The 17968-nt window shown below is 44.0% G+C and overlaps 1 protein-coding gene across 2 annotated transcripts in view; it reads right to left on the minus strand.

Annotated features, from left to right (window-relative positions):
- MEIS1 (Meis homeobox 1) overlaps nt 1–17968 on the minus strand; it is a 110049-nt gene that overhangs the window by 65279 nt on the left and 26802 nt on the right. For both annotated transcript variants that reach the window (XM_075708477.1, XM_075708478.1), the window contains exon 7: nt 17657–17768. In XM_075708477.1, the coding sequence (XP_075564592.1) occupies nt 17657–17768 (112 nt within the window). The remainder of the gene's footprint in view (nt 1–17656; nt 17769–17968) is intronic.

A 17968-nucleotide genomic window follows, 5' to 3' on the forward strand; every position in this document is an offset into this window, starting at 1 on the left:
TGGCTGCTTCATGCTCATGGCAATGTATTTTCAGACATTGCCTTCTGCAAGATGCATTTTGGAGTTAACTGGTAAGATCTGTTGCTTTTAAGTGGAGTGGTCAGCCTGCATATTTGCAGATGAACATACAAGTATCTTCAGACACAAAGGAGGGGGAATATATACATAGACGCTGGGAAGGTTCAGCTCTGATCGGCAAAACAGAAAACACGATCTTTGCTGTACATCTACGTGTAAATGAGGAGCAGCTCCACTAAAACCAGCGCCAAGTTGCACGGAGATAAGCAAAAAAAAAAAAAAAAAAAAAAAAATCACATCTCGGTCTTGCAGAAAATTGACTAGTTTGAGCGCAACAGGTAAACACTGTGTTCTTGGACAAGAGTCAGCACAGTTTGGATGATGCAGACCTTTCCGTTCAAGAGTTGCACTGGTTTTTGCGTCTGGTCACTTGAGGTCACACCACAGAACTCCGAGGCTCTGCAGAAGCCCTGCATGCTTCCTCCCCATGACAGAGGTGGCTAAAGTGGCTATTAAAATCAGTTGTTATTCTGATGCCACCTGATTCTTAATTGCTAAAGAAATGGGGACTGAAACCACAGAAAGGGTTTTCTGGCACTGGCTAAGGAAGTATCAGTTTTTGAGGTCAGAACAACATCCCTTAAAAATACGAATCTGAGTGGTCCTTTCATGTTGCATCTTGATAAAGGCAGGCAAAACATTAGCAGACTATTTTGATGAAGACCAAGATAGTTTTGTAATATATATACAGACACACACTCAGACATGCATAAAAAGGCAAGAACACACTTGCAAACCCGTCTTCAAATTATCTTGTGAAGGTCAAATAAATCCTAGTAAATACTACTTCCAGTTTTCACCATCACTCTGAATGAGAGTCTCTTCTAATAAACTCATTGTGTGTTGAGCAAAATGGAAACACAATTTTCCAACTGTTTGCAAACTGCTTGCTTCATCCATACACAACTTCCGCTGTATGGCTGACTACTTACAATGTGGAGACAAGTGTCCGAGTCTTAAGACTGGGTCACCAAGGCTTCTCAGGCGGAGAAAGAAGTCTCCAGTCATACACTTGCACTCTTTCCCATCGCAGTGTCGAAGCAATAATCACCAATGCCAAAACTGGCGATTCTCTTGAGACTGGAAAACACTTTCACAAATATCTGCCAATTATCTGAACAGTCGCCAACAAAGCCAGCCTCTGAACCATTGCTAATCACGCTGCTGTTTTCTATGCTAAGCAACTTTGAGTTTTGTCATTTATTTTAACTGCCTGACCAGCTTCACCTGCAATTCGTGGTTTAGGCAGATGAGAAGGGAAGACAGAGATTTTCATCTATAATCACCACCACGTGAAATTCAAGGTTCAGCTAAAAAGCATTCTTACCTATACCTTATTTAACAGCTTCTATGGAAAAGACTTTGACACAACAATCGTATTGGTAATGGATATGATCTCAGCACTGACCTGAACAAAGAAAAGTAGACCTGGAGAGGGCAATACGCTCTTGCCTGTAAGATCACGTGGAGGCTCTCCCTTATGCTCACCTCTCACCAGCCCAGAAGGCTTTCTGCACAGCTGAGGTTGCACATGAAACTCATGCAAAAGCACGCAAGGACAGCGGGTGCTGTACATGTTAGCTCAAAGATGACATGAATTTCTATGCCACATGACACACAGAGAGATGTAAATAAGGAGGTTGAAGTCTCAAAGCCGTCAACAAACATGCCGGAAGCCCAACTTTCCGAGGCGCTGCAGGGATCTGTGCAGGTCAGGACTCCAGTGCGGCAAGCAGAACAGCTTGCGAGGAAGCCTCCATCGCAACAACCCTGGAAGCACCTCACTTGGCTCCTTTCCCTGGGTTTACCCTGGAGAGCCATCCCTCAAGATCCCAGATAAGGCACACTGACAAGGTGCTGAATGAAAGCCCACCCTGTTGCTGCCAGTAACCTGCCCTCCCTCCACGCCTGTAAACCTCCAGCACTCGAAACCCAGCACCATCCCCAACCTTTGCACTCACAGCTTCCCAAGGAAGCAAACCCTGAATTTAATGTTTCTGGGGCACAGAGGGGTCAAGGCACACAATCTGGAGGTATTTTTCAGGACAGCATCCAAAGAGGACTTGCTTGTTTCGACATGAAAATAAAGAGTTTGATATTCTGCATAAAAATTATTAAAACTCCCCTCCACCTCATCTGCTAGTGAGGATTGCTACAAATATGACTACAAAACGAAGTGGACAAATGAGCCTGTTTGAATGCGTATTAGTGCACTTAAATGGACTGAATGTGCATCTTGTTAGTTTGGAGTGGAAGTAGGTTTAACTCTGGTTTTACATTTACAAGCAGACAAGGAGGGTGCGTGGAGAGAAGTCCCAATGGCTACCATGCCAGCAAACAAAGGACCCTGTGCCCAAACAGCACAACAAAGCAAAGCCCTGAGTTGTTTGAATGTGGCCATTCCTACCACATCAACTCAGCCACAGGTTTCCTTTCAAGGCTTCACTTGTGGCACCTTTCATCTCATGAAAGACCTCAATGACGTTCAGTTGAAAGTTGAGCAAAGCGTTGCTACCAAGTTTCACAGGCCCCATCCATCAGGTTTTACATTTAAGTCCCCAGCTCCCGAAGTCACATGAAAATCTTCCACCAAAACCACACACACGCTGATGAAGCAAGCAACCTCCTGATGGCAGAGAAAGCTTGCAACCTGGCCTCCCAAGAGTGAGGCATGAGAATACAAACACTCCCCCCCTCCGTGAGTAATATTAAAATATAATTCTCTCTTTTTCTATGCACGTCAAGATTTTTGAACGCTTCAGATCACCGATACAGGTTAGCAAAGATGACAACTTTCATGAGATGCTCGGGCCAGCGTGCTCAGGAGCTGCAGAGGACACAGCCTCACCCATGCACGCAATGCCTGAGCCCACTCCCCTCATCTTCAGCAGTACAAAACACTTTATTCTGCTTCTCCACACAGAGCAAAAATTTCCTCCCTAAAAAAATGACAAGTTTTAGCACAGATTCATCCCTCCTTACTCTAGGCATTAAAGTCAGACTTCCAAGCTAAGTGTCTGAGTGAGGCGATTAGTCCTCCCCGAGTCCCTCCACAGTGAATGGAGAGAAACAGAAACTCTCCGGAGGGAAATTCAGGATTGAGATGACTACAAGAATATGCGCGCTATTAGCTTTGAATACTGCACAGAACAGTAAAAACTTACAAGCAGCAAGGCTATCGTGAGGAAATGATGGCTAACAAAGACTGACTATGCCCATCTCTGGACTTCAGGGCCCCTTCTAAAATTACTCAGGATGGAAAGGCTGAATTTAGCACCCATCCATCACCTTATCATGAGGATACAACCTCATGCTTCCTGCCACTAAGAATCTGGGAAAATGCAAAATTCTACCTCTTATCATCAAATCAGAATTAATTTCTTCTTCCTATTTTGGCTTAACTTGAGGGGGGGGAAAAAAAAGCCCTCCTTAACAGATAGCTAAATTTATGTCTTACCAAACTGAATGTAAATGCAAGAAACAGGAAGCTTTTACTTGGAAACTGGAATTTCAGGCACTCAGGGGCAAACAATGAACCAGAGAGATAAAGATGCAATGGCAATGGTAGGGGACAGACCTGCCAAGCTTCCTGCCCACACTGACTCAAGAGCATGTGTCCCACCATGATACGGACCGGCCACACTGCTTGCTTTTATTTTGGTAATTGGTATTTGTTCCTGTGAAAACCCCTATAAAAACAAGTTGGAAGACCGGACAATAGTAGACCCGCCATCTCTTATAGCCAGATCTTTTACTTAACACTTTAGCAAAAGATGTAATCAGTGGATCTTTGTCCATTTATACAATTCTCTCTGCTGTGACGAGGATTGTATTACACTCTCCAGCACCCGCCAGATCAGAGCATCCAGCCTTCCCCATCACTTCAAGAGATTGATCTGATACTTGAAAGCACATTTGCTATTATCTACTCCAGCCCTTTGGAAATGACATTACACAGATACGGGGGGGCAGGCAAATATTGCTGCTCTTTTATTATTCCTGCCATTCCCTCGCTTGTAATATCTGAGAAGTTCCCAGGTCAATAGGATTACTTTATCTTCCTCCCCCTTCTTTTATCTCCTCCCTCACCCCACAGGTATCCGTGTCCAAATGGGACTCTTCGGTGGGGGGTTTGCTTGACCCGGGTCACTTGAAGGTCAAGCTTTTCACCACTTGCTAATGCAAAGCTTCCCCCCAGCCCTCCAAAGCTTCTCCGCAGCCCTCCGAAGCCTGGGGGGTCGGGGGCACCCCCTCCCCACGCACCCCTCTCCTGGCCACGGTGCAGATGGAGAAGGCAAATGCTCCTCGGTGAAGCTACAGAAGCAAAATCCACCCCGTATAGAAACTGGAACATGCTTTGTGTTTTTAAATAAACAAAGCAAAAGGAAAGGCTCCTAAAAATTCAGCTCAGCAGAGACTTTATTCCTGCACTAAACTTGAAGGATGGGAGGCTTAACTAGTTAGGAGAAACTCAGACTATATTTTTGCCTACCAGAACGAAGATCGATTTTTATTTAGATTGATTTTAAGATTTACATGCGAGAAATGGATACAATTGGATCAAATATATACTAAAACAAATTGTTGACTCCCATGAAAGCCAATAAAACCAAAACAAATTTCACAGATCTCATCTACCAGCATTTGAGATCTGTTTTATTTCATTATTTTGTATACACTTACGGAGCAGAAATTTGCTTAACTCTTTTCCACTTTTACTGAAACAATAAGACTCTCTGCAGAATATTTTGTACTTGAATATTATCACCAGGATAGCATATGGCAAACTAGCAGCAGGCAGTTTATCTTCATCCTCTTTGTAAGCTAAAATTAGCACAATGCTTTTGCAACAGTGTATGATGTATTCAGACCAGCATGATATACCTAATACAACTTCAGATCCATCCCTGGCTAACCTCCAATATTCAAGTAAATTGATTATTAATTTTAATTGAGTATTAATATGTTTAGTATCAAGTTGGCATTTATCAACTTGAGAGGCACTTTTAAGTCTAATGCTGTCATTTCACCTACACCAAGTGCAACAGTAAATAAAATTTGTGTATTAATAACACACAGAATTTCAATTCATTTGTCTGAGGCAATTCTAATTTATATTAAAACATAATATATTGAAAGCCATGCTGCAAAATTGCGTATCTGTGCATACTCTGCTTTTCAGTGACAGAACATAATTAATCGTGGTGAAGAGTTGACACACCCATGTTACGACTTACATGCTCCTCCTGCTGCAGCCTCCGTTCCTGCAGACTGTTAGCTGGTTACTTTACTGGGATTAAATTAAACCAAGTCACCAACTTTATTGGGATTAAATTAAACCAAGACACCGACTTTACATTTCCCGATGACGTGGCTACGCCAGCCCTCTCTGCTCGCCAGTCTGCTGTTCAACCTGGTAAATTATGGCCACCTCAGGGTTTTTTTAGTTGGATTAAATCTGCGGTGAGACACTAATGTTAGCACCGCTTGCTAATTTGTTTCTTGTAGCTGTGCCGCCAAGGAACTTAGTACAATGCTCTTTCTAATGGAAATACGAAAGATACTAAAAAAAGCTCTGTACTTCACAAGGGTGGTTGTTTTACCACCTTTCTGGCTAGGTTCACAGAATAAAAATGTATAGTAGTGGGAGGTAGTCACATCCAAGCACGTATATGACCAAACACACACACAAACTATAAATATTTATACACTGACATCCAAAGATTTTGTGTCTCAGTCTGCGCACCAACCAACAAAACAGCCCCCTGCTTCACAGAATCATACAATCATAGAATCGTTTAGGTTGGAAAAGACCTTTAAGATCATCCAGTCCAACCATTAACCTACACTACCAAGTCCACACTAAACCAATCAAGGGTACACTAGATTAAACCATGTCCCGAAGTGCCACATCTGCCTGTTTTTTGAACACTTCCAGGGATGGTGACTCCACCAGCTCTCTGGGCAGCCTGTTCCAATGCTTGACAACCCTTTCCGTGAAGAAATTTTTCCTAATATCCAATCTAAACCTCCCCTGGCGCAGCTTGAGCCCATCACAAAACTACAACACTGGACCAAGTCTGTTTGATAGTTAGGCTGAAATAATATCACCACGATTCTTGCTTTTACACAGTCAGCCTCACACAGAATTTGCATGGGTTATTCCAGACAGATACAGAAAAAAAGAAAATGGGCAGAATCCTGCACCAAGGCCTCTCCTAGGGCATCCTCACCGCCACAGCCAGGGACAGCAGAGGACAAATAGGAGATGCTTTACTAAGAGGGGAAGGGAGGAGGAGTGTGGCATGAGCATAACGTTTCAACCCCACTTTGCTGCCTGTTTTCCACCCCCTGCAATTTGCCTGCATCTTATCCCCTACTCTTTAGCAAGAGGCTGCTACGCTGTGACGTTACAGAGCCCTGAAAGAAACTTAAACACAATTTTAAACGATGAGACTTTACTCCAGGCAGTTAATACTGACCACATTATGTCCTTCCCCTGCTTTACGAAGCCAGTCGATGCTGAAGTGCATGTGCTATAACCCAGGGCCCCAAGCAGGAGCACCACGGTGGCATTTCTCCCTCAGTGCTGTGCCAGGGAAGGAGCAGATCTTCTTGGCACGGCAATGAGAGCAACAAAAGGTCCTCCACCCTAGAAGCCTTGCTTCCATGACCTTCACTTGCTGACCAGACAGAGCTAAGATACGCCGCCTTCTTAAGTCCATCGGGACACTACAGACTCCAGAATATTTTTAGCATGCATCCATGTGACACTAACTGCTATTCAGAGAGCTGGGGGAAGATTTAAGAATCAGTTAGGTTACGTCCACCACCTTTAGCTCTTTTCTGAGGACATAACTGGTGTCTCCTGGTAGGTCTTCTCCTGTCCTTCTGCAAGCGATGAATTTACAGCCCTGAGATGACACAGGGTATCAGGGTTGCAAGGGCCATCGCTCTCCTGTGGCACAGGATCATCCATGGAAAACTGAAGTTGAAAAGGCTGTCGCTACCATATTTTTATTTACTTATATGATGGTTCTTCTTTCTGACACCTCCACATTATGCTTCTGCAAAGAGCAACCACAAAAAACTGCCTGCAAACTCTGTGTGAGATTTTCAACGCTCATGAGGAAGAAAATAAAAAATAAAATATATAAAAATGTATATATATATCATCTGTGGCTATTAAACGCCAGAGATACCACCTGGCGATGAGGAAGTTCCCAAGCCACAGGGTGCCGGAGGGTGGCAGAGGGCTCTGGGGAGACAGCGCTTCCCCCGATGTGACGCTGCTGCCACGGCGCGTCACGGGCCCGGACAGGCTCTCCCGTGTCCTTTCCCACCTCCCAAGCCCTACCAGCAAAAACTCAAGCAAGCCAAAGGCACGATGCAAAGGCTACCTGGAGGAGGCATTACAGCTGAGGAGACAAGCCAGAGAGCTAGAAGGTTTTACCACCGACACCCTCGTTCAAAGACCCGCCAGAGCAGCGTCAGGCATTTGCTTAGTCACAGCCCTGCGAACCCCTACCAGCTCGGGGAGAAGAGACATCGGGCCTCTCCCTCTGGTATTTCACGTGGCACCGACTACTGGGTCACCAGGCCAGCGAGAAGCGGTCCCCGATGAATTATACGGTGACAGGTGGCTCCGCCACAAGCCGCAGGGGCTGCTCCTGTCACCCAGAGAAGGTCCCCATCTCATTCATGAATTTAAAGAAAAAAATAAAAACCAGAAAAGCCCGTGTGCATCAATGTGCTTAGAAAAAATGATGTCAGCACCTTACAGCGCTGATCCTATTAATTAATCCCTTAAAGAATGCCCCCTCGCCCACAAACATATAATGTAATGCCGGCTTAATCTTACCTAAAAAAAAAAAATACAATGCAATAAGATTACTAGTCTGACTCTGCTAACTGTTACAGCACTGCTTAATCCTGTATTTCGGTGATTTAACAAGCTCCTACAATACTGTACAGAGTTTATCAAGAGCAGTTGCCGAGACAAGGAGGACTTATGTTTTAAACAATGTAATTCCACGGTCTTTTGTGCTCTTTACGCGTTATTTTTATAGAACGACTTTCATCACAGAAGATCTCAAAGCCTATTGTCTGTTCCTGTTTCCACGGAAGTCTTCCGTTCAGGTTTCATATTGGAGCAGGATTAGAAATGAAAAAGAAATACATATATATATAAGCGGGGGGGTTATAGCAGCAAGATCTGCTAGGGCAGGATGCTCAGCCCTGCCGTCCCCCAAATGCAGCTGGGATGGGTGACGCCGAGCTGGCTCCTTCCTCTCAAAAAACTGCAAGGGAACCCACCTGGAACCCCGCCCAAAAAAGTGGGTGCGAGCAAGACCTACCAAAGTATCAGCCCTCCATCCCTGCAATAACTTTGTCCTCATCCCCAGGCCACCCTCCTGCCAGCACGGCCCTGCTCTGGCAACATGCACCTGCAACCACGCATTTCCCGATCTTCCCTGGTTATGGACATATTAAGCTTCCCATGGAATAGAAGAAGAAAGCTCTGCTCCCTCCCTGTAATTATCAAATCAGCCCGAAAATGAGGAAGAATTGAGAATCCTCATTATAGCACATCATAAAACGCGTCGAGGTCTCGCGCTCGCTGTATGTTATTGGCGCAGTCTGCCAAGAAAACTTTACAAAGAGCGCAGGAATTCATGTTTGCAGAGATATTAAAGTCATAAAAGGGGAAATTTGTATTTTATTTTCCCACAGCCTAAATGAAGGTGAACCAAGCAAATTTGGCAAAGAGCGCTAGTCAGATGCCATTTCCCACAGCAGTGTGGTATTTTCCTCTGGGAATAAAACATTTTCCTTCAACTACTGTTTATAACTCTTATCAGTTCAACAGCAATAGAGCCATCAAGTCCAATATCTTGTGGAAAAAAGTCAAGGTCAACAAGTACTTGCATTTTCGTTTATCTTTAGCTGCAATTGCTACTGACATTCAATTGGGTAATAAACATGAGGACTGTCAAATGCTCTCAGCAAACAGGTGATCCAAAAGCTATCAGAGAGAAAGAGGCTACCGCCAGGTAATCAAACAATTCTGTTGCAACAATTATGATTTGAGTGCATTCATTTACAGAAGCAATCACCTGTCAAATTTGAATGAATAGCGTCAAACCATTCCCACCACTGGGGTAACAAGGGCGAGAAAATACAAACTATGTCTACTTTCTTCCCAACAAAAGCACGCCAGCATTAGCAAGAGCCATCAAAAATAGGGTAAATAAAAAATCCAGTATCTTATTTCCTGAATTGAATTAAAAAAAAATTATTTTAACATGAAAAACAGAGGAGAACAGTCCAAGTAGCTCGATCTCATGTCGGTCTCTCCCAGGAGCAATAATGGATGTTTTGGAAAGCCGTATAAAAAGGGGGGTTACACAGAGGCGGCTGTGCCACAGCTCTGACAATCAGCACTTGGGCAGCTTCCTGAGCCAGCAGTTGCATCTGGACCAGGGTTTTTAATAGCTACAGAAGGACCTATTTTTCCACGAATTGGTCTAATCTCTTTTTGTCCCCTGCTGACCTCCACAGCACACTGTAGCAATAAATTTAACCCAACACGTAAAACATTTCTGTTTCTTTTAAACCTGCCAACGCTCTGGAAAGCTCCTGTGCCGTGAGACCTGGTGAACACCCAGCCTTAGTCCTTGCATTATGGGACAAGCACCCGCTTTGCTTTCTCCATACACAACTCATTTTTTAAAAGACTTTTCTTCCAACCTTAGTAATCTTTTTTTTTCCCCTCCCAGCATTTCACGTGAGAGGTAGGAAAATGGTTTACACCAAGCAGCGCAGTGGCACACCCTGCTGCATCACTAATCCAGAAACAAGGCCTCCTTACACGTTTACGCTCATTGCAATAAAACATTTCTCAAAAGCGGAGGCCATCTCAGGAACATGACTTTGCTTCTTTAACCTCGGATTCAAAGAGGTCAGTGATGCACACCTGAATGTCACACTCTGTCTGCGTCAGATAGCAAAACATTCAGCTGAAGCCACCAAGACCTGGATGGGCAAATGGGAATCGGGCTGGTGCCTTCAAGATGGAAAGCACATGGGCCATATGGGAAGTTCATTGGCTTCAGTGAGCCACTGTAACCTAAAGGAGCACGCCCAGGATGTATAGGGGAAAAAACCCCTACCAGAATAAAGCAACAATTTTTCCACATCAAATGAAATCCATGATCTTCAAAACACAAGACTCGGGTACTGCTGAAAAGGGGTATCTTGGACACCAAAAACTTCAAACCTATTTCTACAACCAAACCTCTCTCTGCCCTATCCAAGGAGGAAAGCAAGACGCCCTTCAGTCCTACACCTGGCTTTTTGGGTAACAGCCCAAGATGTGATTTAGCAATGTGGTATTTTCCACTGCTATTCCCTGCTTGGCATATTCAAGACCTTGTCCTCAGTAACACACCTGGGGCCATGTAGACACACTTTGGGGCCTGCAAAAGCCCTGCACTGCTGATGGGATGCTCAGTTCAGGGTCAGGGCCATGTTCTTACATACATGTCTATGTATACATAGACTTGTGCACAGCCACACAAATGTTTAATGGGCTAGACATTTCTAAGTTTAGAAAAAGTTGCCAAGAAAAAGGGAAAAAAAAAAAAAAAAAGGAGTCCAGCACATGAATTTTGCTGCTTGATTATAGATGGGCCAAGAAGTCAGGAATATTTGTGTTTCCATAGCCACTTTAAAGGTAAACAGTTCCCAAAGTCTTCTTCCCTCCTTTCTCTCTGCCAACGATGGCAAATAGCCTCAGCCTGAGGGATCAGCCTCCTGACGTGATCGGGATCTGCTTCCTGACGTGATCACCTCTCTGCTCCCCTCCCGGCTGGAAGCTTTTCCTAAGCAAAGACTGAAAGTCGCATTAAACTGTGCTGAAATGGTTGTGCTGGTTTTGAACTGCTTATTATCTCTGGGGGCTGACCTGAAAAACAAGTTGGTACTTAGAGAAATTCAAGTTTCCCCTGAAAGGCAAATGGGAGGAAGGAAGGTTTTTTACAAGGAAAAGAATTCATTTGCGACTGTGTTACCCACAATTTAAGCAAAACAAGCAACATTTATAAGTATTTAAGTTAGCTTTGTCAAATGGAAAGGAAAAACGCCTGGTAGTAACAGACGTTCGGAGCTAATGTGAACGATTGAAATAAATCCTGACACCGGGAGTGGATTGATGCTTGAATCACGACAGACACCCGCTTCAAAGCGAGGACTCTCTCCTTGCACCATACTGGAAGCGTAACCCTGCCTAGCTGAGGCACAGAGGCTTAACGCTACTGAAATCTAACTTTAACAGCTGAATCAGGCTGATGAGACCAAAAAAAAAAAAAAATAGAAGCACAAACCACAACCAAACCAGAAGGAGGAAAAAAACAGTTTCACGCCCTCCGGCTTTAGAGCAGAATGATAAATTGACATCGTGTTGTTATGAGCATAATCCTCAACTACTCAATCACTGTTAAAAAATAAAACATGATTCTGGGGAGATAAAAATAATTAATGCTGGTGCTGCTGAAGAATATGCATCTACACGAAGAGTTTCAAATAAATATGGGGTTGTCTGAAATCTTGTATCTCACATCAAAGGAAGAGGGCACAGGTGCTCACGCTGATTTAAAGCAAACTGAGCACTGCCCACTTGATGGAAAAGCAAGAAAAGAAAAGGGGATGGCAGAGCCTCAGCAAGAAAACTGATACTGCTGCGTTTCCAAACAAGCCTATTACGCTTAATTCGGGATTCACAATACATAAAGCGCCAGAAAAAAAACCGGGAGCAGCCCCTGTTGACTAATGCCCTGTCTTTTCCAATCGAGGGTCACATCCAGTCTAACCGATCACATGATAATGGCATCAGAAAAGGTCAATCAAAGACAAGCCGAAGCTTCCACTGCCTGGCTGACCTTCGGAGCTTGTGACAAATTGCTATCAGTCAATGTCAACTAATGACAGCGGCTCTTTGGCTAATCAATTGTTCTAAAAATGATCAAGAAAACTACTCGCAGGACAGCTCATTTTCACATCAATGCCTGTGAAGTATGAAAAGCTCATTTTTTTTGAGTTTTTAATAAGCTCATAAGTAAAGCAGTTACTTGGTAACAGGGGTCACCTTAGTGAAAAGACAGAACCTTTGTCTGCCTTTTACATATTCTTTTATTACCATATTATAGTAAAAATATGCCATGCCATTACTATGCCAGAGGGCTACATAATAAAGGAGGCAATACTTCATACAATTTTTTTTTTTTTTGAGATAAATACTTCTGTGGTTTAGGGGCCTCTGTTTGGATGTAAATAATTGCCGATATACTCACCGCGTATTTAAATGCAAAGCAATCACCACCGGCACGCAGGTGACGTGCCCGCTCATTACTCATCCAAACTTCACGTGACAGAGCCGGTAGTGAAAGCCACGCTGCAAAATCCAGTGGCGCTGCCGGGAAGTTAAGGTCTAACAGCAGCTATTTTGTTCTTAAACCCACCCACCCCATGCGAGCGCAACTTATTCCGACTGTTTCCGACAGAATTCACATTCGGTAGGAAAACCGCATGCTCCGAAACCCCCAAAGCCCTGCAAAAGCAAACAGACATTTCCGCCCTGGAAGGATTTTGCGTGTAAAAGCCAAGGTGGAAATGCACACAGGCTTGGGCTGTGGGACATATATCATGGTTCTCCCCGTATAGCAAAGGGGTGGCTGCAGGCTGGCAATTTGTCCATCCCTTCATCGTACCTCCCTCTCCCAGCATCATCTTTGGCCACTTCTCAAAGCCTCACAGCCAGGCCACTCTCAAATCCGCATCCACGCACTAAGTATTACCCAAACAACAAATCCACACTGGTTTAAGGCTTGAGAAGTGCAGGCACAATTATGCGTTGCTTTTCCACAAGGAGAGCGTTAGGCGAAGTACATAGTAAGGCATCGCACCACAAGAAGCCTCTTGAGAAGACACGGTGTTGAGTGGGAACAAGGAGTCATCGTCTGAGCACGGCACCGCTTTTTACTTGGGTTTACCTCTTTAGTTGGGTGACTCCTACCCACAGCACCTGTACTGCCAAAAAGGATTGACCCCAAGGAAAACACCCCTCGCCAACCCAACTGCCCCCAAAGCAATCCCCTGCCTCACCATGGAGAAGGGGGGGGGGGGGGGGGGAAGCACTAAACAAAAACATTAAAACTTTTGTTTTTGTCAGAGAAACTGCAAAGTGACAGCAGTTTCAGGTTACACCCTAAACCTGCCTTGCTATGGTAGTTTTTCAAATTAAAATATCTTCTGTGGCCTCAGCCACTCTCGAGCCGTCCACAGGCAAGAAAGAAAGGAGGCAGGGCAACACTTAAGCTCAGCCATAATTGGAAGTATGTGAAAAATGAAGTGTCAGTTCGGTCAATAAAGGCCAAAGGTGAAGGGGAACTGCAGCCCAAACTCGGTGCGAAATGTGCTCATTAAGACACCCAATCCGCGGGCTCCTGCCCACCTATCCCATTAGTCATCGGCCATCTGACCGCTTCAAATGCCTTGCCTCCCCGCTCTTATTACTTTTCTTCTCCCATGTTAAAAAAAAAAAAAAAAAAAAAAAAAAGGCGAGCTGGTATATAAATCCTTGCTCAGTCATCTGGAACATAATGTGGCCCTTCTCTCCCCCTCTGCCCGGCTCTGCCGCCTGCCTTCGCAGCCTCCAAACAACCGCCTTGAGATTCCCGGCAATAATAAACACGATTGCCTTTTTGCCTATAGGTTGCCCGAACTCCTACAAAAGCCTGAAAAAAACCATTGCAGCCATTGATACATTTTTATAAAGAAATATCGCCGCTTTCTACTCCCGGCTTGAAAGAGCGACAATTATTTGGAGGTTAAAAAAATGTTTTGAACCCAGGCGGAGGCTTGCACAAAAAAAAGGGGAAAGAAACAATGCGCACAAATAGGAGACACTGATGGATTTATTTTCTTTTTCTTTTAAGCCATGTAGGAGAGCTAAACATGGGAATTAAAGAGCCCCGCTCTGGATTAAAAGTGACTGTACCAGGGCTTTGTTCAGCATCCTCCTGGCCTGACTATTTGAAAAACAAACAAAATAGATCTGTTAATACCCCAAACAGGAATCTTTTAGAGTTAGAATATGCAATAAGATAAAATAGTTTTGCCGTGAGCTCAGCATCACCCGCCCGTACCTAAGAACTTGCTTCTCTTTTTTTAAGTAGAATTTAGCAAGTTATTTCTCCGCTGTGCAAATTCAGATCTCTTTGCACCATTCGGAGACAGACCTCCAAAGGCCCTTCACGATAAGTTCGGAGCAATGGGAAAACAGCCCACGAAACTTTTTCATAATATTATTCTGCATTCCTGTACTATAACTATCCCCTACGATGACACAATACTGGGCCTTTATAAGAGGTTGTGTCAACGTGCTATGCAATAACATATCCTGCTGTTCAGTGGCAGGAGACCCCAGAACAGCTCCCTAGCAGTTAAACATGGGTTTCTACAATAGAACGAAGCAGCTGGGAGTCATTACTATTTACTAAGTAAATAAATTTACATGTTAAAAAAAGACTTTAAAATGTTTACAGGAAAGAGCATCTCTCTCCTGTTTTCAAAGGTAACCATTCGATGTGTGTTGTGCATAGGGACATAAACAGGCTAAAAATGCACTTTGTGGGGATTAAAAGCAGTAAGGGATCAGGTGAAGAAGAAAAATTTCCCAAAAGTTCAAAAATAGACCCTAACATAGTCTCGGTTAAGGACTAAGGGAGAAAACTCTTGCTAAGGGGCTTAAGCTCTCCAGTCTGTGTGCGCCTCTGAAAATGCAAAGCTCGCACTCACATCCTTGTGATATCTTCAGCCAGGCTGGAAACCCAGCCCAGAAAGTTCTTTCACCTACCCCAACAGGGGAAGTAGGTTGTGGGAACAACCTAAAAATAGACAGTTTTAGAGTGATTAGACTTGTTTTTTTAAATGACAAACGCGCTCTTGACAGATGGAACCAAAAGGAACTTTTACAAACTCCTAAAAATAGGGAAGCCCATAATATACTGAATATATGTCACGCAACGCATGCATCTCCAGTTAACTCCTGCACTTGCAAGCATGAACGTGCCGGTCCCCAGCCTTTCGCTGCCACCCCTCCGTGGCACCCGGCTGCTGCGGCAGTGCCATGCCGGCTGCTTCTGCTGCCAAGAAAAGCATCCGGCAGAGGCGAAACTGTGAGTTTGACCACAGCACTGCCGCTCCTCACATCAGGCCACAGAAGAAAAGCCTCCCAATCACGGCATTTTGAACTTAAATGTGGTTGGGGAGAGGCAGGGTATTTGCTATCTTTTTCTTCTCTTCCCTTTTGGTCATTCAGGATCATGTTTTTTGACTTCTTCCCCATGAAGGAAGGCTAAAAGCATGCTTTTTTTACACAAGGTGTATAAGCAGGCATGGGTGTGCTTAAACGATTGAGATTCCCCCATAATCTCAGCCTTCAGAGGACTTTGAGCAAACAAAACATAAAGCAAGGCTCAGCAAGACCACCGCTACCCTCCCTGCATCCCCGTTCCTCAAAAAACCCGCCATTTCCATAGGTGGCCAAGTGGCCTGGAGGCAAGTCTCAGTAACAGAGACCCTCTGGGACAGGGTCTCCTTTCCAAAACTCCTTTCCCTAACTTGACCTGAGAGCTCCAGTTCACAAATTCCCGCTTTTTTGCTCTTTCATAAAGTTTTAATGCAACGAGCCTTCTTCACGAAATGCATCTATCAAGCACTGGCAGCAATTCCAGCCTCAATAAACCTTACCCTAAAATTCAGGTAAAAGTTTCAGAACCGGCTAAAGCATTGTTGAGAAGTCCTTCTGTGGATATTTAATAGGACTCAGGCTCTAAAGTCACTTTAGAAAACCCTTCCTGACCAAGGTTATAGCATGCACCTTGCTAACAGGGGCCGAGGATGGCGATGATGAAACATCAGATACGACTGGCACTCCGGACAAGTGAAATGCCACATTTAGGAGAAAACGAAGCCTGAAAATCTTAAAAAGTACACCAGGAACTGAGAAGCTCGATTTCCAAAGTGCCCAAGAGGTTTAGGACCATGCTGGCAAGCCTCCCCGCAGATGTTTTGTCCACGCACATACACACAGAAACACACGCACACCCGTCTAATAAGAGAACGGCCCTATCCGAGTACAAAAACCCCCTCCAAACACCGTGTTTTAGTTCAAAGCCTATTTTGCAGCAGCTTTTCCACCCTTAAAAAACCCAGGGATTTAAAGTTTGCTCCGAAAGCAAGAGGCTCTAATGAACATATTGACACCACTTCAACTATAGCATTGTGAACAGCACCACTAGAATATATACGTATACATACTTGAAAGAAAAAAAGGCCCCCTGAATTTATGTTGCATATCATTTTCCAGTAAAAGTCAGAGGTCAGAAGGTTACCAGTTTCTGCCTCAGCTCTGCAACAGTTTACTATTCCAGGCCCCATTTTTACTAGGCTATACTTGCGATGAAGTCAGCAACTTTTCTTTAAACAATAAAGTGTCTCAAATACTTAAAATTCTATAAAGAGATGTTATTCACCATGTACGTTAGGTCCATGCGTATAAAAAATTAAAATATACTGGTTTAGTTTAAAAACTAATCTTGTTAAATGCAGACTTTGCAATGCTAATCAGTACTGCTCAACCTTTTTTTGGAAACACAATTCCTTTGTTGTCTAACAGCACTTGAATGAACCATGATCATAAAACCAGATTTAAAAGTATATACCTATTGTGAGTTCAGAGTCAACTTCAATAAAGCACTCCCTTTTATATTCAGATTAAGGATCCTTTTTAAATTTTAATTGCATTAAATTAACACTAAATCCACTGCAGTTGGTCTCTTCAGAAAAAGTATGAAGCATTTAAACAGCTTCTCAGGAAAACCCAGAACTTCAGTTTTTTAGACTTCGGAGCTTCTGAGACAGCGCTAATTATTTGTAGTATGTCCCACTTCAATTGCACCAAGCTCGTTTCACACTCATCTTGCTAAATCAGTTACTCTGTTTGGCTTGGCACTCAAACAAAACATTTTTGCATTCAAGTAAACGGAATTGAGTAAAAAAAGTAAATAACAGCACTGCTCAGGATTTCGTAAAATGGGCCAGCTAACATCTCGTCTCTATACGCAGCAAAGTTTCGATGGCATCTTTGAAATACTAGCATGCATTTCTGCAATCTTAATTACATTTGCTTTTGAAGATTTCATCTTTTAACCCATTTGAATGAAGAAAAAAAAACCCCAAACCTTCTCATTGCTTATTTTTATTAAGCAAACTGCAAATTTGGTACATATGTTGCTCTAACATGTGCCTGCTGGCAGGGTTGAAGAAATAAAGATGCCAGTCCTTTTACTAGGAGGAGATGGGGAAAAAAGTGTCAAAAAAAAAAGGAAGGCAGACCCTTCTCAGCACAAACCCCCTAGTACCTGAGCACATTTCAACATCGGAAAGAGAGTAACCGGTCCCCGAGCGCATCGGTGACCGCTTGCCAGCTAAGAAAGCACAAGGGCTCTGTTCCTACCTTGCTCACTGCTGTTGTCCCCGCTGTGCGATGTGTGTCCCCCGCTGGAGGGCCCGGGGGTTCCCCCGGAGCGCGTTGACGCCGTGTCATCGTGGTCTCTGTTCCAGGAGGGCTGCGGGGCCAAAAAAATAAAAAGTTAAAAACTGAGATGGGGAGGAAGCGCCCGGTTTGCGTGCTCCCGGGAGACCGGTACCCATGCCCCAGACCTACGGGAAAAGGCTGGCAAATACATCCCCCAAATTATGCCTTCTTTCCAGATAGCTGGATCACCACTCCCCAGCAAAAATAATGTACTCTGGAATATGTTTACCA

Source organism: Pelecanus crispus, chromosome 3 (genome assembly GCF_030463565.1).
Source record: "Pelecanus crispus isolate bPelCri1 chromosome 3, bPelCri1.pri, whole genome shotgun sequence".
Taxonomy (NCBI): domain Eukaryota; kingdom Metazoa; phylum Chordata; class Aves; order Pelecaniformes; family Pelecanidae; genus Pelecanus; species Pelecanus crispus.